Source organism: Ascaphus truei, chromosome 1 (genome assembly GCF_040206685.1).
Source record: "Ascaphus truei isolate aAscTru1 chromosome 1, aAscTru1.hap1, whole genome shotgun sequence".
Lineage (NCBI taxonomy): Eukaryota > Metazoa > Chordata > Amphibia > Anura > Ascaphidae > Ascaphus > Ascaphus truei.
The window spans coordinates 5,961,043-5,981,440 of NC_134483.1; the positions used below are offsets into that span (position 1 = coordinate 5,961,043).

General features: G+C 55.6%; 1 protein-coding gene across 1 annotated transcript in view; it reads left to right on the forward strand.

Moving 5' to 3' along the window:
• Window positions 1-20,398, forward strand: part of LOC142468791 (early activation antigen CD69-like) — a 70,394-nt gene that overhangs the window by 28,442 nt on the left and 21,554 nt on the right. Inside the window, exon 3 of the mRNA XM_075575347.1 lies at window positions 14,305-14,403. Within this exon, the coding sequence (XP_075431462.1) occupies window positions 14,305-14,403 (99 nt within the window). The remainder of the gene's footprint in view (window positions 1-14,304; window positions 14,404-20,398) is intronic.

Sequence of the window (20,398 nt, forward strand, 5' to 3'; positions counted from 1 at the left end):
TCTTTATAATGGGGGGAAATAGCTGTGTGTGTCTTTATAATGGGGGGGAATAGCTGTGTGTGTCTTTATAATGGGGGGAGGGAATAGCTGTGTGTGTCTTTATAATCGGGGGAATAGCTGTGTGTTGCTATATAATGGGGGGAAATAGCTGTGGGTTTCTTTATAATGGGGGGAAATAGCTGTGTGTGTCTTTATAATGGGGGGAATAGCTGTGTGTTGCTATATAATGGGGGGAAATAGCTGTGTGAGTCTTTATAATGGGGGAAAATAGCTGTGTATGTCTTTATAATGGGGGGAAATAGCTGTGTGTGTCTTTATAATGGGGGAAATAGCTGTGTGTGTCTTTATAATGGGGGGGAATAGCTGTGTATGTCTTTATAATGGGGGGAAATAGCTGTGTGTGTCTTTATAATGGGGGAAATAGCTGTGTGTGTCTTTATAATGGGGGGGAATAGCTGTGTGTGTCTTTATAATGGGGGGAAATAGCTGTTTGTGTCTTTATAATGGGGGGAAATAGCTGTTTGTGTCTTTATAATGGGGGGAAATAGCTGTGTGTGTCTTTATAATGGGGGGAAATAGCTGTGTGTGTCTTTATAATGGGGGGAAATAGCCGTGTGTGTCTTTATAATGGGGGAAATAGCTGTGTGTGTCTTTATAATGGGGGGAAATAGCTGTGTGTGTCTTTATAATGGGGGGAAATAGCTGTGTGTGTCTTTATAATGGGGGGAAATAGCTGTGTGTGTCTTTATAATGGGGGGGGGGAATAGCTGTGTGTTGCTATATAATGGGGGGGGGGGAAATAGCTGTGTGTGTCTTTATAATGGGGGAAATAGCTGTGTGTGTCTTTATAATGGGGGGAAATAGCTGTGTGTTGCTATATAATGGGGGGGAAATAGCTGTGTGTGTCTTTATAATGGGGGGAAATAGCTGTGTGTGTCTTTATAATGGGGGAAATAGCTGTGTGTGTCTTTATAATGGGGGGAAATAGCTGTGTGTGTCTTTATAATGGGGGGAAATAGCTGTGTGTGTCTTTATAATGGGGGGAAATAGCTGTGTGTGTCTTTATAATGGGGGGAAATAGCTGTGTGTGTCTTTATAATGGGGGGAAATAGCTGTGTGTGTCTTTATAATGGGGGGAAATAGCTGTGTGTGTCTTTATAATGGGGGAAATAGCTGTGTGTGTCTTTATAATGGGGGGAAATAGCTGTGTGTGTCTTTATAATGGGGGGAAATAGCTGTGTGTGTCTTTATAATGGGGGAAAATAGCTGTGTGTGTCTTTATAATGGGGGGGGGGGAATAGCTGTGTGTTTCTTTATAATGGGGGGGGGGGGAATAGCTTTGTGTTGCTATATAATGGGGGGGGGGGGGAATAGCTGTGTGTGTCTTTATAATGGGGGGAATAGCTGTGTGTGTCTTTATAATGGGGTGGAAATAACTGTGTGTGTCTTTATAATGGGGGGAAATAGCTGTGTGTGTCTTTATAATGGGGGGGAATAGCTGTGTGTGTCTTTATAATGGGGGGGGGGGAATAGCTGTGTGTGTCTTTATAATCGGGGGAATAGCTGTGTGTTGCTATATAATGGGGGGAAATAGCTGTGGGTTTCTTTATAATGGGGGGAAATAGCTGTGTGTGTCTTTATAATGGGGGGAATAGCTGTGTGTTGCTATATAATGGGGGGAAATAGCTGTGTGTGTCTTTATAATGGGGGAAATAGCTGTGTGTGTCTTTATAATGGGGGGGAATAGCTGTGTGTGTCTTTATAATGGGGGGAAATAGCTGTGTATGTCTTTATAATGGGGGGAAATAGCTGTGTGTTTCTTTATAATGGGGGGGGAATAGCTGTGTGTGTCTTTATAATGGGGGGGGAATAGCTGTGTGTGTCTTTATAATGGGGGAAATAGCTGTGTGTGTCTTTATAATGGGGGGGAATAGCTGTGTGTGTCTTTATAATGGGGGGAAATAGCTGTGTGTGTCTTTATAATGGGGGGAAATAGCTGTGTGTGTCTTTATAATGGGAGGTATAGCTGTGTGTTGCTATATAATGGGGGGAAATAGCTGTTTGTGTCTTTATAATGGGGGGGGGGGAATAGCTGTGTGTGTCTTTATCAGTGCGCGGGCTCCGGATCAGGGCGCGGGCTCCGGATCAGCGCGCGGGCTCCGGATCAGCGCGCGGGCTCCGGATCAGCGCGCGGGCTCCGGATCAGTGCGCGGGCTCCGGATCAGTGCGCGGGCTCCGTATCAACGCGCGGGCTCCGGATCAGCGCGCGGGCTCCGGATCAGCGCGCGGGCTCCGGATCAGCGCGCGGGCTCCGGATCAGCGCGCGGGCTCCGTATCAGCGCGTGGGCTCCGGATCACTGCGCGGGCTCCGGATCAGTGCGCGGGCTCTGGATCAGCGCGCGGGCTCCGTATCAGGGCGCGGGCTCCGTATCAGCGCACGGGCTCCGGATCAGTGCGCGGGCTCCGGATCAGCGCGCGGGCTCCGTATCAGCGCGCGGGCTCCGTATCATTGCGCGGGCTCCGGATCAGCGCGCGGGCTCCGTATCAGGGCGCGGATACATTCAGTGAAAATGTGAATAAATACTATAACAAACACTTCAATATATTACTGTGAATTGAGTGATACTCGGCACACCTCTATGGGCACGTCTGTTCATCAAGGTGTGGAGAGCCTGATAACGTGATGACTCCCACGCGTTTCAGATAGATATGCAGCAGCCAGGATTCGACCATTTCACCAGATCAAATACGCAATATATTGCGTGGTGGTCCAAGATGTTCCGCGGCAGACTATAATGGCCCATCGGATTAACACAGCGGGAGTCCCTGCGGTGTGAGTCCTACCGGGTCTGCCTTTCTGTAAGAGACGCGCAGTAAGAGGCTGAATCCGTCACTCTAACTGCGCGCCTCTCACAGGCGATCGCAGGGGTTTTATATACTTTTAAACATTACAGTAATGTAGCAGGGGGTCTCCGGAGCTGAACCGCATTGATTTCAGGTCCAGGGACCCCCTACTTCCCGATATACAGGCCCTGTTATGGGGTGCCGGTTATCCGGCGGCCATGTTTAAATTTTCCCGCGTCACGGCCCACGTGATCGGGGGATTTAGACCGAGCACAGGGATACCGGCACCCCATAAGAAGGTCTTTAACTCAGAAATTAGGGGGTCCCCGGACCTGAAATCAATGTGTCTACCTACTGCATCAATACACAACCCACCCCCTGTACCCCCAACAACCCCCCTAACTCATACCGTGCAGTAATGGGCAAAATTACTATTATCCAGATATGGATAATAAAATATAAAATCAAACATAAACCAGCAGCATACAGTGAATAAAACGTGCACGTACCCCTGCCAGGATGAAGGCCGTCCTCATCATCATCACCGTCCTTGTCCTCCGTTGTCAGCAACAGCAACAGTACAATAAAAAAATACAATCTGACCCCTTAATCACCTTAGCGGTTAGGTGTCCCTGTGTGCAAAAACAAATCTTTGTGGACCGGTTGGTCCTCCTGAGCGCTGGCTGCATACTGCTGCCCGCCGAGGAGGTCCATCGCGGTGTCACTGGCAGGGACTGCAGGCACCGCTGGCTGAGTCTTCTCCTGTAACTCCTGCACGGTCGCCTGCCGGTAGATGCCCATAAAAACATCCGGGGCATCTACCCCACATCCAAACCGGAGGTTAAGGCTGGCGACGGCCATACAGTCCACAACTGCGCATTCTTACGCTGGAACCCGCGAGCGTGATTATAACCGTCTGTGTTACATGTCAGTTTAGTAAAGTTTTGTGCGCTATTGTGCTATGGTAATTCCTTTCCTTTTTCCCATACACACCATATTGCACAACCACCGCCCCACACACGGGGTAACGATGCTAAGTACTCTTACACCGGGTCAGTGTGGCATGTATCGGTGTGTAGGAGGGCCAAACCCCTTATCAGCAACACTGTGGTGAGCCACGTTTCCTCAGTGTATCACATTGTTAGTGCGTCCTATCTGAAACGCGTGGGAGTCATCACGTTATCAGGTTCTCCCCACCTTGATGAACAGACGTGCCCATAGAGGTGTGCCGAGTATCACTAATTTCACAGTAATATATTGAAGTGTTTGTTATAGTATTTATTTCACATTTTCACTGAATGTATCCGCGCGCTGATCCGGAGCCCACGCGCTGATCCGGAGCCCGCGCACTGATACGGAGCCCGCGCACTGATCCGGAGCCCGCGCACTGGAGCTCGCGCACTGATCCGGAGCCCGCGCGCTGATCCGGAGCCCGCACGCTGACCCAGAGCCCGCACGCTGACCCAGAGCCCACGCGCTGATCCGGAGCCCGCGCACTGATACGGAGCCCGTGCACTGATACGGAGCCCGCGCGCTGATCCGGAGCCCGCTCCCTGATTCGGAGCCCGCGCGCTGATCCGGAGCCCGCGCGCTGATACGGAGCCCGCGCGCTGATCCGGAGCCCTCGCGCTGATCCGGAGCCCGCGCGCTGATCCGGAGCCCGCGTGCTGATCCGGAGCCTGCGTGCTGATCCGGAGCCCGCGCGCTGATACGGAGCCTGCGCACTGATCCGGAGCCTGCGCGCTGATCCGGAGCCCGCGTGCTGATCCGGAGCCTGCGTGCTGATCCGGAGCCCGCGCGATGACCCGGAGCCTGCGCGCTGATACGGAGCCCACGCGCTGATCCGGAGCCCGCGCGCTGATCCCGAGCCCGCGCACTGATCCGGAGCCCGCGCGCTGATCCGGAGCCCGCGCGCTGATCCGGAGCCCGCACGCTGACCCAGAGCCCGCGCGCTGACCCATAGCCCACGCGCTGATCCGGAGCCCGCGCACTGATACGGAGCCCGCGCACTGATCCGGAGCCCGCGCACTGATCCGGAGCCCGCGCACTGATCCGGAGCCTGCGTGCTGATCCGGAGCCCGCACGCTGACCCGGAGCCCACGCGCTGATCTGGAGCCCGCACACTGATACGGAGCCCGCGCACTGATCCGGAGCCCGCGCACTGGAGCCCGCGCACTGATCCGGAGCCCGCGCACTGGAGCCCGCGCACTGATCCGGAGCCCGCGCACTGGAGCCCGCGCACTGATCCGGAGCCCGCGCGCTGATCCGGAGCCCGCACGCTGACCCAGAGCCCGCACGCTGACCCAGAGCCCGCACGCTGACCCAGAGCCCGCACGCTGACCCAGAGCCCACGCGCTGATCCGGAGCCCGCGCACTGATACGGAGCCCGCGCACTGATCCGGAGCCCGCGCGCTGATCCGGAGCCCGCGCGCTGATCCGGAGCCCGCGCGCTGATCCGGAGCCCGCGCGCTGATCCGGAGTCCGCGCGCTGATCCGGAGCCCGCGCGCTGATCCCGAGCCCGCGCACTGATCCGGAACCCGCGCACTGATCCGGAGCCCGCACACTGATCCGGAGCCCGCGCACTGATCCGGAGCCCGCGCACTGATCCGGAGCCCGCGCGCCAAGGAGGACTTTTCTCTGCACACAAATATCCTACATGTGTGTTTTTTGCAGATAAGGCCGTGCACGGCCGCTTTACGTGTCAGGCTGACCGCTGTGTGCAGATAAGACCGTGCACGGCCGCTTTACGTGTCAAGCTGACCGCTGTGTGCAGATAAGACCGTGCACGGCCGCTTTACGTGTCAGGCTGACCGCTGTGTGCAGATAAGACCGTGCACGGCCGCTTTACGTGTCAAGCTGACCGCTGTGTGCAGATAAGACCGTGCACGGCCGCTTTACGTGTCAGGCTGACCGCTGTGTGCAGATAAGGCCGTGCACGGCCGCTTTACGTGTCAGGCTGACCGCTGTGTGCAGATAAGACCGTGCACGGCCGCTTTACGTGTCAGGCTGACCGCTGGGTGCAGATAAGACCGTGCACGGCCGCTTTACGTGTCAGGCTGACCGCTGGGTGCAGATAAGACCGTGCACGACCGCTTTACGTGTCAGGCTGACCGCTGTGTGCAGATAAGACCGTGCACGGCCGCTTTACGTGTCAGGCTGACCGCTGGGTGCAGATAAGACCGTGCACGGCCGCTTTACGTGTCAGGCTGACCGCTGTGTGCAGATAAGACCGTGCACGGCCGCTTTACGTGTCAGGCTGACCGCTGGGTGCAGATAAGACCGCGCACGGCCGCTTTACGTGTCAGGCTGACCGCTGGGTGCAGATAACACCGTGCACGGCGGCTTTACGTGTCAGGCTGACCGCTGTGTGCAGATAACACCGTGCACGGCCGCTTTACGTGTCAGGCTGACCGCTGTGTGCAGATAACACCGTGCACGGCCGCTTTACGTGTCAGGCTGACCGCTGTGTGCAGATAACACCGTGCACGGCCACTTTACGTGTCAGGCTGACCGCTGGGTGCAGATAAGACCGTGCACGGCCGCTTTACGTGTCAGGCTGACCGCTGTGTGCAGATAAGGCCGTGCACGGCCGCTTTACGTGTCAGGCTGACCGCTGTGTGCAGATAAGACCGTGCACGGCCGCTTTACGTGTCAGGCTGACCGCTGGGTGCAGATAAGACCATGCACGGCCGCTTTACGTGTCAGGCTGACCGCTGGGTGCAGATAAGACCGTGCACGACCGCTTTACGTGTCAGGCTGACCGCTGTGTGCAGATAAGACCGTGCACGGCCGCTTTACGTGTCAGGCTGACCGCTGGGTGCAGATAAGACCGTGCACGGCCGCTTTACGTGTCAGGCTGACCGCTGTGTGCAGATAAGACCGTGCACGGCCGCTTTACGTGTCAGGCTGACCGCTGGGTGCAGATAAGACCGCGCACGGCCGCTTTACGTGTCAGGCTGACCGCTGGGTGCAGATAACACCGTGCACGGCGGCTTTACGTGTCAGGCTGACCGCTGTGTGCAGATAACACCGTGCACGGCCGCTTTACGTGTCAGGCTGACCGCTGTGTGCAGATAACACCGTGCACGGCCGCTTTACGTGTCAGGCTGACCGCTGTGTGCAGATAACACCGTGCACGGCCGCTTTACGTGTCAGGCTGACCGCTGTGTGCAGATAAGACCGTGCACGGCCGCTTTACGTGTCAGGCTGACCGCTGTGTGCAGATAAGACCGTGCACGGCCGCTTTACGTGTCAGGCTGACCGCTGTGTGCAGATAAGACCGTGCACGGCCGCTTTACGTGTCAGGCTGACCGCTGGGTGCAGATAAGACCGTGCACGGCCGCTTTACGTGTCAGGCTGACCGCTGGGTGCAGATAACACCGTGCACGGCGGCTTTACGTGTCAGGCTGACCGCTGTGTGCAGATAAGACCGTGCACGGCGGCTTTACGTGTCAGGCTGACCGCTGTGTGCAGATAAGACCGTGCACGGCAGCTTTACGTGTCAGGCTGACCGCTGGGTGCAGATAACACCGTGCACGGCGGCTTTACGTGTCAGGCTGACCGCTGTGTGCAGATAAGACCGTGCACGGCGGCTTTACGTGTCAGGCTGACCGCTGTGTGCAGATAAGACCGTGCACGGCGGCTTTACGTGTCAGGCTGACCGCTGGGTGCAGATAACACCGTGCACGGCCGCTTTACGTGTCAGGCTGACCGCTGTGTGCAGATAACACCGTGCACGGCCGCTTTACGTGTCAGGCTGACCGCTGTGTGCAGATAACACCGTGCACGGCGGCTTTACGTGTCAGGCTGACCGCTGTGTGCAGATAAGACCGTGCACGGCCGCTTTACGTGTCAGGCTGACCGCTGTGTGCAGATAAGACCGCGCATGGCCGCTTTACGTGTCAGGCTGACCGCTGGGTGCAGATAAGACCGCGCACGGCCGCTTTACGTGTCAGGCTGACCGCTGGGTGCAGATAAGACCGTGCACGGCCGCTTTACGTGTCAGGCTGACCGCTGTGTGCAGATAAGACCGTGCACGGCCGCTTTACGTGTCAGGCTGACCGCTGTGTGCAGATAAGACCGTGCACGGCCGCTTTACGTGTCAGGCTGACCGCTGTGTGCAGATAAGACCGCGCATGGCCGCTTTACGTGTCAGGCTGACCGCTGGGTGCAGATAAGACCGCGCACGGCCGCTTTACGTGTCAGGCTGACCGCTGGGTGCAGATAAGACCGTGCACGGCCGCTTTACGTGTCAGGCTGACCGCTGTGTGCAGATAAGACCGTGCACGGCCGCTTTACGTGTCAGGCTGACCGCTGGGTGCAGATAAGACCATGCACGGCCGCTTTACGTGTCAGGCTGACCGCTGTGTGCAGATAACACCGTGCACGGCCGCTTTACGTGTCAGGCTGACCGCTGGGTGCAGATAAGACCATGCACGGCCGCTTTACGTGTCAGGCTGACCGCTGTGTGCAGATAAGACCATGCACGGCCGCTTTACGTGTCAGGCTGACCGCTGGGTGCAGATAACACCGTGCACGGCCGCTTTACGTGTCAGGCTGACCGCTGGGTGCAGATAAGACCATGCACGGCCGCTTTACGTGTCAGGCTGACCGCTGGGTGCAGATAACACCGTGCACGGCTGCTTTACGTGTCAGGCTGACCGCTGGGTGCAGATAAGACCATGCACGGCCGCTTTACGTGTCAGGCTGACCGCTGTGTGCAGATAAGACCGTGCACGGCCGCTTTACGTGTCAGGCTGACCGCTGTGTGCAGATAAGACCGTGCACGGCCGCTTTACGTGTCAGGCTGACCGCTGTGTGCAGATAAGACCGTGCACGGCCGCTTTACATGTCAGGCTGACCGCTGTGTGCAGATAAGACCGTGCACGGCCGCTTTACGTGTCAGGCTGACCGCTGGGTGCAGATAAGACCGTGCACGGCCGCTTTACGTGTCAGGCTGACCGCTGTGTGCAGATAAGACCGTGCACGGCCGCTTTACGTGTCAGGCTGACCGCTGGGTGCAGATAAGACCATGCACGGCGGCTTTACGTGTCAGGCTGACCGCTGGGTGCAGATAAGACCATGCACGGCGGCTTTACGTGTCAGGCTGACCGCTGTGTGCAGATAACACCGTGCACGGCCGCTTTACGTGTCAGGCTGACCGCTGGGTGCAGATAAGACCGTGCACGGCCGCTTTACGTGTCAGGCTGACCGCTGTGTGCAGATAAGACCGCGCATGGCCGCTTTACGTGTCAGGCTGACCGCTGGGTGCAGATAAGACCGCGCACGGCCGCTTTACGTGTCAGGCTGACCGCTGGGTGCAGATAAGACCGTGCACGGCCGCTTTACGTGTCAGGCTGACCGCTGTGTGCAGATAAGACCGTGCACGGCCGCTTTACGTGTCAGGCTGACCGCTGGGTGCAGATAAGACCATGCACGGCCGCTTTACGTGTCAGGCTGACCGCTGTGTGCAGATAACACCGTGCACGGCCGCTTTACGTGTCAGGCTGACCGCTGGGTGCAGATAAGACCATGCACGGCCGCTTTACGTGTCAGGCTGACCGCTGTGTGCAGATAAGACCATGCACGGCCGCTTTACGTGTCAGGCTGACCGCTGGGTGCAGATAACACCGTGCACGGCCGCTTTACGTGTCAGGCTGACCGCTGGGTGCAGATAAGACCATGCACGGCCGCTTTACGTGTCAGGCTGACCGCTGGGTGCAGATAACACCGTGCACGGCTGCTTTACGTGTCAGGCTGACCGCTGGGTGCAGATAAGACCATGCACGGCCGCTTTACGTGTCAGGCTGACCGCTGTGTGCAGATAAGACCGTGCACGGCCGCTTTACGTGTCAGGCTGACCGCTGTGTGCAGATAAGACCGTGCACGGCCGCTTTACGTGTCAGGCTGACCGCTGTGTGCAGATAACACCGTGCACGTCCACTTTACGTGTCAGGCTGACCGCTGTGTGCAGATAAGACCGTGCACGGCCGCTTTACGTGTCAGGCTGACCGCTGGGTGCAGATAACACCGTGCACGGCCGCTTTATGTGTCAGGCTGACCGCTGTGTGCAGATAACACCGTGCACGGCCGCTTTACGTGTCAGGCTGACCGCTGGGTGCAGATAAGACCGTGCACGGCCGCTTTACGTGTCAGGCTGACCGCTGTGTGCAGATAAGACCGTGCACGGCCGCTTTACGTGTCAGGCTGACCGCTGGGTGCAGATAAGACCGTGCATGGCCACTTTACGTGTCAGGCTGACCGCTGTGTGCAGATAAGACCGTGCACGGCCGCTTTACGTGTCAGGCTGACCGCTGTGTGCAGATAACACCGTGCACGGCGGCTTTACGTGTCAGGCTGACCGCTGTGTGCAGATAAGACCGTGCACGGCCGCTTTACGTGTCAGGCTTACCGCTGGGTGCAGATAAGACCGTGCACGGCCGCTTTACGTGTCAGGCTGACCGCTGTGTGCAGATAACACCGTGCACGGCCGCTTTACGTGTCAGGCTGACCGCTGTGTGCAGATAAGACCGTGCACGGCCGCTTGCCGTGTCAGGCTGACCGCTGGGTGCAGATAAGAACGTGCACGGCCGCTTTACGTGTCAGGCTGACCGCTGGGTGCAGATAAGACCGTGCACGGCCGCTTTACGTGCCAGGCTGACCGCTGGGTGCAGATAACACCGTGCACGGCGGCTTTACGTGTCAGGCAGACCGCTGTGTGCAGATAAGACCGTGCACGGCCGCTTTACATGTCAGGCTGACCGCTGTGTGCAGATAAGACCGTGCACGGCCGCTTTACGTGTCAGGCTGACCGCTGTGTGCAGATAACACCGTGCACGGCCGCTTTACGTGTCAGGCTGACCGCTGTGTGCAGATAAGACCGTGCACGGCCGCTTTACGTGTCAGGCTGACCGCTGTGTGCAGATAAGACCGTGCACGGCCGCTTTACGTGTCAGGCTGACCGCTGTGTGCAGATAACACCGTGCACGGCAGCTTTACGTGTCAGGCTGACCGCTGTGTGCAGATAAGACCGTGCACGGCCGCTTTACGTGTCAGGCTGACCGCTGTGTGCAGATAAGACCGTGCACGGCCGCTTTACGTGTCAGGCTGACCGCTGTGTGCAGATAAGACCGTGCACGGCCGCTTTATGTGTCAGGCTGACCGCTGTGTGCAGATAAGACCGTGCACGGCCGCTTTACGTGTCAGGCTGACCGCTGGGTGCAGATAACACTGTGCACAGCGGCTTTACGTGTCAGGCTGACCGCTGTGTGCAGATAAGACCGTGCACGGCCGCTTTACGTGTCAGGCTGACCGCTGTGTGCAGATAACGCTGTGCACGGCGGCTTTACGTGTCAGGCTGACCGCTGGGTGCAGATAAGACCGTGCACGGCCGCTTTACGTGTCAGGCTGACCGCTGTGTGCAGATAACACCGTGCACGTCCACTTTACGTGTCAGGCTGACCGCTGTGTGCAGATAAGACCGTGCACGGCGGCTTTACGTGTCAGTCTGACCGCTGTGTGCAGATAACACCGTGCACGGCCGCTTTACGTGTCAGGCTGACCGCTGTGTGCAGATAAGACCGTGCACGGCCACTTTACGTGTCAGGCTGACCGCTGTGTGCAGATAAGACCGTGCACGGCCGCTTTACGTGTCAGGCTGACCGCTGGGTGCAGATAAGACGTGCACGGCCGCTTTACGTGTCAGGCTGACCGCTGTGTGCAGATAACACCGTGCACGGCCGCTTTACGTGTCAGGCTGACCGCTGGGTGCAGATAAGACCGTGCACGGCCGCTTTACGTGTCAGGCTGACCGCTGGGTGCAGATAACACCGTGCACGGCCGCTTTACGTGTCAGGCTGACCGCTGTGTGCAGATAATACCGTGCACGGCCGCTTTACGTGTCAGGCTGACCGTTGGGTGCAGATAAGACCGTGCACGGCCGCTTTACGTGTCAGGCTGACCGCTGGGTGCAGATAAGACCGTGCACGGCCGCTTTACGTGTCAGGCTGACCGCTGGGTGCAGATAACACCGTGCACGGCCGCTTTACGTGTCAGGCTGACCGCTGGGTGCAGATAACACCGTGCACGGCCGCTTTACGTGTCAGGCTGACCGCTGGGTGCAGATAACACCGTGCACAGCCGCTTTACGTGTCAGGCTGACCGCTGGGTGCAGATAAGACTGTGCACGGCCGCTTTACGTGTCAGGCTGACCGCTGGGTGCAGATAAGACCGTGCACGGCCGCTTTACGTGTCAGGCTGACCGCTGGGTGCAGATAAGACCGCGCACGGCCGCTTTACGTGTCAGGCTGACCGCTGGGTGCAGATAAGACCGCGCACGGCCGCTTTACGTGTCAGGCTGACCGCTGGGTGCAGATAACACCGTGCACGGCCGCTTTACGTGTCAGGCTGACCGCTGGGTGCAGATAAGACCGTGCACGGCCGCTTTACGTGTCAGGCTGACCGCTGTGTGCAGATAAGACCGTGCACGGCCGCTTTACGTGTCAGGCTGACCGCTGTGTGCAGATAAGACCGTGCACGGCCGCTTTACGTGTCAGGCTGACCGCTGGGTGCAGATAAGACCGTGCACGGCCGCTTTACGTGTCAGGCTGACCGCTGTGTGCAGATAAGACCGTGCACGGCCGCTTTACGTGTCAGGCTGACCGCTGTGTGCAGATAAGACCGTGCACGGCCGCTTTACGTGTCAGGCTGACCGCTGGGTGCAGATAAGGCCGTGCACGGCCGCTTTACGTGTCAGGCTGACCGCTGTGTGCAGATAAGGCCGTGCACGGCCGCTTTACGTGTCAGGCTGACCGCTGTGTGCAGATAAGACCGTGCACGGCCGCTTTACGTGTCAGGCTGACCGCTGTGTGCAGATAAGACCGTGCACGGCCGCTTTACGTGTCAGGCTGACCGCTGTGTGCAGATAAGACCGTGCACGGCCGCTTTACGTGTCAGGCTGACCGCTGGGTGCAGATAACACCGTGCACGGCCGCTTTACGTGTCAGGCTGACCGCTGGGTGCAGATAACACCGTGCACGGCCGCTTTACGTGTCAGGCTGACCGCTGTGTGCAGATAAGACCATGCACGGCCGCTTTACGTGTCAGGCTGACCGCTGTGTGCAGATAAGACCGTGCACGGCTGCTTTACGTGTCAGGCTGACCGCTGTGTGCAGATAAGACCGTGCACGGCCGCTTTACGTGTCAGGCTGACCGCTGGGTGCAGATAAGACCGTGCACGGCCGCTTTACGTGTCAGGCTGACCGCTGTGTGCAGATAAGACCGTGCACGGCCGCTTTACGTGTCAGGCTGACCGCTGTGTGCAGATAAGACCGTGCACGGCCGCTTTACGTGTCAGGCTGACCGCTGGGTGCAGATAAGGCCGTGCACGGCCGCTTTACGTGTCAGGCTGACCGCTGGGTGCAGATAACACCGTGCACGGCCGCTTTACGTGTCAGGCTGACCGCTGTGTGCAGATAAGGCCGTGCACGGCCGCTTTACGTGTCAGGCTGACCGCTGTGTGCAGATAAGACCGTGCACGGCCGCTTTACGTGTCAGGCTGACCGCTGTGTGCAGATAAGACCGTGCACGGCCGCTTTACGTGTCAGGCTGACCGCTGGGTGCAGATAACACCGTGCACGGCCGCTTTACGTGTCAGGCTGACCGCTGGGTGCAGATAACACCGTGCACGGCCGCTTTACGTGTCAGGCTGACCGCTGGGTGCAGATAAGACCGCGCACGGCCGCTTTACGTGTCAGGCTGACCGCTGGGTGCAGATAACACCGTGCACGGCCGCTTTACGTGTCAGGCTGACCGCTAGGTGCAGATAACACCGTGCACGGCCGCTTTACGTGTCAGGCTGACCGCTGGGTGCAGATAAGGCCGTGCACGGCCGCTATACGTGTCAGGCTGACCGCTGTGTGCAGATAAGGCCGTGCACGGCCGCTTTACGTGTCAGGCTGACCGCTGTGTGCAGATAAGGCCGTGCACGGCCGCTTTACGTGTCAGGCTGACCGCTGTGTGCAGATAAGACCGTGCACGGCCGCTTTACGTGTCAGGCTGACCGCTGTGTGCAGATAAGACCGTGCACGGCCGCTTTACGTGTCAGGCTGACCGCTGTGTGCAGATAAGACCGTGCACGGCCGCTTTACGTGTCAGGCTGACCGCTGTGTGCAGATAAGACCGTGCACGGCCGCTTTACGTGTCAGGCTGACCGCTGGGTGCAGATAACACCGTGCACGGCCGCTTTACGTGTCAGGCTGACCGCTGGGTGCAGATAAGACCGCGCACGGCCGCTTTACGTGTCAGGCTGACCGCTAGGTGCAGATAACACCGTGCACGGCCGCTTTACGTGTCAGGCTGACCGCTGGGTGCAGATAAGACCGTGCACGGCCGCTTTACGTGTCAGGCTGACCGCTGGGTGCAGATATTCCCTGACTTCCTCCTGGCTTATTCTTTACAAGCCGCAGAGACGCAGAATCAGGAGGAAGCTGCGAGTCGTCCGACGGCCGAGAGATGGGAGCGTGACAGGAAGTGTGTGTCACAAGCCACAAGTAATGCAGGTAATGTGCCTCTGTGTTACTCACACACACCGTGCGTCCCCAACACACACACACACACACACACACACAGCACAACTGTCTGAGGTTATACGCACGCGTTATAGGGAGCGGGTATATGGGGTAATAGGAGGAGTTATAGGGAGCGGGTATATGGGGTAATAGGAGGAGTTATAGGGAGGGGTTATATAGGGGTAATAGGAGGAGTTATAGGGAGCGGTTATATGGGGTAATAGGAGGAGTTATAGGGAGTGGGTATATGGGGTAATAGGAGGAGTTATAGGGAGGGGTTATATGGGGTAATAGGAGGAGTTATAGGGAGGGGGTATATGGGGTAATAGGAGGAATTATAGGGAGCGGGTAAATGGGGTAATAGGAGGAGTTATAGGGAGGGGGTATATGGGGTAATAGGAGGAGTTATAGGGAGGGGGTATATGGGGTAATAGGAGGAATTATAGGGAGCGGGTAAATGGGGTAATAGGAGGAGTTATAGGGAGGGGGTATATGGGGTAATAGGAGGAGTTATAGGGAGCGGTTATATGGGGTAATAGGAGGAGTTATAAGGAGAGGTTATATGGGGTAATAGGAGGAGTTATAGGGAGCGGTTATATGGGGTAATAGGAGGAGTTATAGGGAGAGGTTATATGGGGTAATAGGAGGAGTTATAGGGAGAGGTTATATGGAGTAATAGGAGGAGTTATAGGGAGGGGGTATATGGGGTAATAGGAGGAGTTATAGGGAGCGGTTATATGGAGTAATAGGAGGAGTTATAGGGAGAGGTTATATGGGGTAATAGGAGGAGTTATAGGGAGAGGTTATATGGGGTAATAGGAGGAGTTATAGGGAGCGGTTATATGGGGTAATAGGAGGAGTTATAGGGAGGGGTTATATGGGGCAATAGGAGGAGTTATAGGGAGCGGGTATATGGGGTAATAGGAGGAGTTATAGGGAGCGGGTATATGGGGTAATAGGAGGAGTTATAGGGAGCGGGTATATGGGGTAATAGGAGGAGTTATAGGGAGAGGTTATATGGGGTAATAGGAGGAGTTATAGGGAGCGGGTATATGGGGTAATAGGAGGAGTTATAGGGAGCGGGTATATGGGGTAATAGGAGGAGTTATAGGGAGCGGGTATATGGGGTAATAGGAGGAGTTATAGGGAGCGGGTATATGGGGTAATAGGAGGAGTTATAGGGAGCGGGTATATGGGGTAATAGGAGGAGTTATAGGGAGGGGGTATATGGGGTAATAGGAGGAGATATAGGGAGCGGTTATATGGGGTAATATGAGGAGTTATAGGGAGCGGTTATATGGGGTAATAGGAGGAGTTATAAGGAGAAGTTATATGGGGTAATAGGAGGAGTTATAGAGAGGAGTTATATGGGGTAATAGGAGGAGTTATAGGGAGAGGTTATATGGGGTAATAGGAGGAGTTATAGGGAGCAGGTATATGGGGTAATAGGAGGAGTTATAGAGGGGGGTTATATGGGGTAATAGGAGGAGTTATAGGGAGAGGTTATATGGGGTAATAGGAGGAGTTATAGGGAGCGGTTATATGGGGTAATATGTGGAGTTATAGGAAGGAGGTATATGGGGTAATAGGAGAAGTTATAAGGAGAGGTTATATGGGGTAATAGGAGTTATAGGGAGGGGTTATATGGGGTAATAGGAGGAATTATAGGGAGTGGTTATTTTGGGGTAATAGGAGGAATTATAGGATAGGTTATATGGGGTAATAGGAGGAGTTATAGGAAAGGATTATATGGGGTAATAGGAGTTATAGGGAGTGGGTATATGGGGTTATAGGAGGAGTTATAGGGAAATATTATATGTGAATAACAGTAGGCACACACACACATCCATGTAAAGCAATAATAGTGAAATAGCAAGGTTAGGATATTATCTAATCATTGCAAAATATGTAAAAGAATACAATTGTAACGCACTTTTCCCCACCCCTGGGAGATGTGCAGCTACGGAGTGTGTGTAACGCACTTTTCCCCACCCCTGGGAGATGTGCAGCTACGGAGTGTGTGTAACGCACTTTTCCCCACCCCTGGGAGATGTGCAGCTACGGAGTGTGTGTAACGCACTTTTCCCCACCCCTGGGAGATGTGCAGCTACGGAGTGTGTGTAACGCACTTTCTCCCACCCCTGGGAGATGTGCAGCTACGGAGTGTGTGTAACGCACTTTTCCCCACCCCTGGGAGATGTGCAGCTACGGTGTGTGTGTAACGCACTTTTCCCCACCCCTGGGAGATTTGCAGCTACGGAGTGTGTGTAACGCACTTTTCCCCACCCCTGGGAGATGTGTGGCTACGGTGTGTGTGTGGTGCGGTGCGATACCTGTGGCTCACAGGAGGCCTGAGCCTCCGCTGCTGGGATCCTGGGGCGTACCTGAGTCGATGATCGGTAGCGCCTCCACTTGTGCGGGATTCTACTGTGTGGAATTACCCCATTACAGGAACCCCATGCAACAAAACACACGTGTATAGGTATAACAGTTTAACAGTAGAGGTACCTGCCTGGTGGTCCCACACCTGGTAATGTCACGGCAGAAGAGCGAATCCACTGATCCAGCGTGGTCATCGCAGCCCCTGCCTCTACGGTGGGTCCCGCGTGGATGTTGCTACCATGGAGAATGTCTCTATATATTGGAAGAGGGATGATCTGGTCCCATATCACTACGGGCCAGGATGCAGTCGCGTCCTGGATGTGTCCCTATGCTCTGGTACTACAGGGGCAGAGTCCCTATCTTATGGGCCTCTCCCTGCTGCAACCACAAGCTGGGGCCTAACAGGGGATCTCTGGCCTAGTGCAGGTGCCACAGACACCAGCACATACACAACCTACCCTACTGGTGTCCCAGCTCAGACTGGCATGACTCGCAGCGCACCAAATGTATCCTTTCAGGGAGCAGGGGAATCCTGATCTTTCTCACAGAGGCTCATGGGACATGTAGTCCCTGCTGGAAGCCTTCTCCAAGGTTCCCTCCATAGGATCCTATACAGTTTCATTCACTGTTTCCTCAGCTTCCATAGAGTCCTTGATAGAATCATTGGTGGTTTCTTCGTTGCTTCCCGGTTCTTCCGGCTCACTATCCAGAGGTGTAGCCGGCATCTCGGGCTCGTTGTCTCCCACCTGTGGGATAGGGAGAATATGGTTACGGTGCCAGACCCTTACCCAGCCATCCGTGTCTTTTATGCGGTAGACTGGGAGTCCTGGCATCTGCGACTCGACCTCGAATACACCGTCACGCCAATGGTCGGCTAATTTGTGTTTCCCGGGAATTCCGAGGTTGTGAGAGAAGAACAGCATCTCCAGGACGAATTTCCCGATGTCTGAACTGGTGGTCGTATCGCCTCTTATTGTTGGCATTTAGTTGGGCGGAGGATTTTTCGGCTAACTGATAAGCATGTTGCAGGCTTTCTTGGAGCTGTTGCACTTATCGAAAGTGCGTCGTTTTGGATACCCCATTGGTCGATACTCTCAGGTGCTCATCCACAGACAGCCTGGCTTCTCACCCAAATGTGCGGAAGTAAGGGGAGAACCCGGTGGACTCATGGGTACAGTTGTATGCATAAACCAGTGTTTCCACATGCCGGCTCCACTCGGTCATCTGAGCGCCTTTCAGGGTACCAAGCATATCCATTAACGTCCGGTTAAATCGCTCCAGCAGAGCGTCTCCCTCTGGATGGTACGGGGTCGTCCAGGACTTAGTGATGTTCAGGAGTTTGAGTAATTCCCGGATAAGTTTGCTTTCAAAGTCTCTGCCCTGATCTGAGTGTAGCCGATTTGGTAGACCGTAATGGATGACGTACTTCTCCCATAATATTTTGGCCACCGTATTGGTCCTTAGTTGGGAAGGCTTGGGTGTAGGGTGTATAATTGTCTGTGATGACCAATACGTTACCGATGCGTCAGGTTCTCAGGTTCAATGCACAGGAAATCCATGCACACCAGATCCATGAGACCCAAGCTTTTCAGATGAGCCATTGGTGCGGCTCTTGTCGGAAGTATCTCACGCTGGATGCACCGTGTGCATCAGCGGCGGTGTTGCTCTACTGACTCTCGCATCCGGGGCCAGAAGAACCGGTCTCGTGTCAGCCCAAAGGTCTTCTCTATACCGAGATGGCCATGTTCACCATGCAAGGCTTTAAGGACCATATATTGCAGGTACCTGGGCAGAACCAGTTGTCTTCTATCGGATGGTTATGGTATTGCACCACCCAATAGAGTAGACCGTTATCAATCTTGAATTTGTCTATTTCTCTCATTAGTATCGCGACCATGTCGCTAGGAGCACATTTGATCAGGGCAGGTTTCTTTTGCTTGGCAGACGGCTCCAGCCACTGGATCTCTTATTTGATATTGTCCCAAGTCCTTCCAGGCGATGATCTTGTCCGTAGTGATGTTCATTCCTTCTGGAGTACAGTATGCAGCAGGGGTGGCCTTGGATTAGCATCCCAAGGAATCTGTGACCCTCAGTTCTGAGAAGGCCACTTTATCTTGTACATTGGCCGCCGTATTGCACATAGCTCACATCCCTGGTCCAGGGATCTCCTTCCATAGGTCATCGTCCGGGGTAGTACTCAGTCCGGGTCTATGGGTCATAGCATCAGCTCCAATGTTCAGGGGCCCTGGTTTATACTTCAGTGTGAAATTATAGTTTGATAAAGCTGCCAGCCATATGTGGCCGGTGGCATCCAGCTTGGCAGATGTTAATATGTATGTTAACGGATTGTTGCCTGTTCGTACCTCGAAGACTAAACAGTACAGGTAGTGATTGAGCTTGTCCACGATTGCCCACTTGAAGGCAAAGAATTCCAACTTGTGGATGGGGTAATTCTGCTCACTGGGAGTCAGACTGCGGCTGACAAAGGCCACTGGTTGGAGTCCTTCCGGGTATTTCTGGTGCAGGACTGCCCCTAGGCCATTGAAGCTCCCGTCCACATGAAAGATGTAGGGCTGTTCAGGGTCGGCGTACGTTAGAATGGGTGCCTCCGTTAAGCTTTTCTTCAACCAAATGAAAGCTTTCTCACAGTCGGTCGTCCATTTGTCATCAAACGGGTGTCTGGCAGAGGTGGCCTTCCGCCCTGTGTCCTCGGGGTATATTTTGAGGAGATTGTTAAGGGGCTTGGCCTTACTTGAATACCACTCCACAAAGCGGCGATAGTAGCCACAGAAGCCGAGGAAAGAGCGTAGCTCCATGACATTCTCGGGTCGCGGCCAATTCACCATGGCTTTCACTTTGGCAGGATCAGTGCAATCCCATCGGCGGACACAATGTGACATAGGTCACTGAGGTGTGGCAGAACTGGCAATTGTCAAGAGACAGCTTCAGGCCTTCTCGACCAAGATGGTCTAGCATTTTTAACAACTGTTCTTCATGTTCCTCCAAGGTCTTACCAAAGACAATGATATCGTTCAGGTAGACAAAGCATTCCCAGGGATTCATGTCACAGATGTTTTTCTCCATTAGGCGCTGGAATGTTGCGGGGGCCCCACAGATGACTTGAGGCATGCAAGTAAATTGGTAGAAGTCCAGGGGACATAAGAAGGCCATCTTCTCCTGATCTTCTGCACTCATCTGTACCTGGTAGTACCCAGATCTTAGGTCCAGGACACTGAACCACTGGCTTCCCGTCAGCGTGTTGAGTATCTCCTCTATTCTTTGAAGAGTGTTACTGGTCGGGAACGGTGCGGTTGTTCAGCGTCCTATAGTGGACACACAGTGGTACCGACACATTCTTCTTTCTCACCACCACAATGGGAGAGGTGTAGGGACTCCGGGTTTCATTCACAATCCCCGCTGTCTCCATCTCTTGTAAGACGTCTCTCATGTCATCCAGATCCCGAAAGGCGATGCGACGAGAACATTCTCAGAAGGGGGTGGCGTCACTTAGTCGGATGGTATGTTGAGCATTTCGGCTGCAACCCACCTCCATCTGACTTGTGGAGAATACGGCCCGGCGTTCTTCCAATTTGGGCGTTAGTCG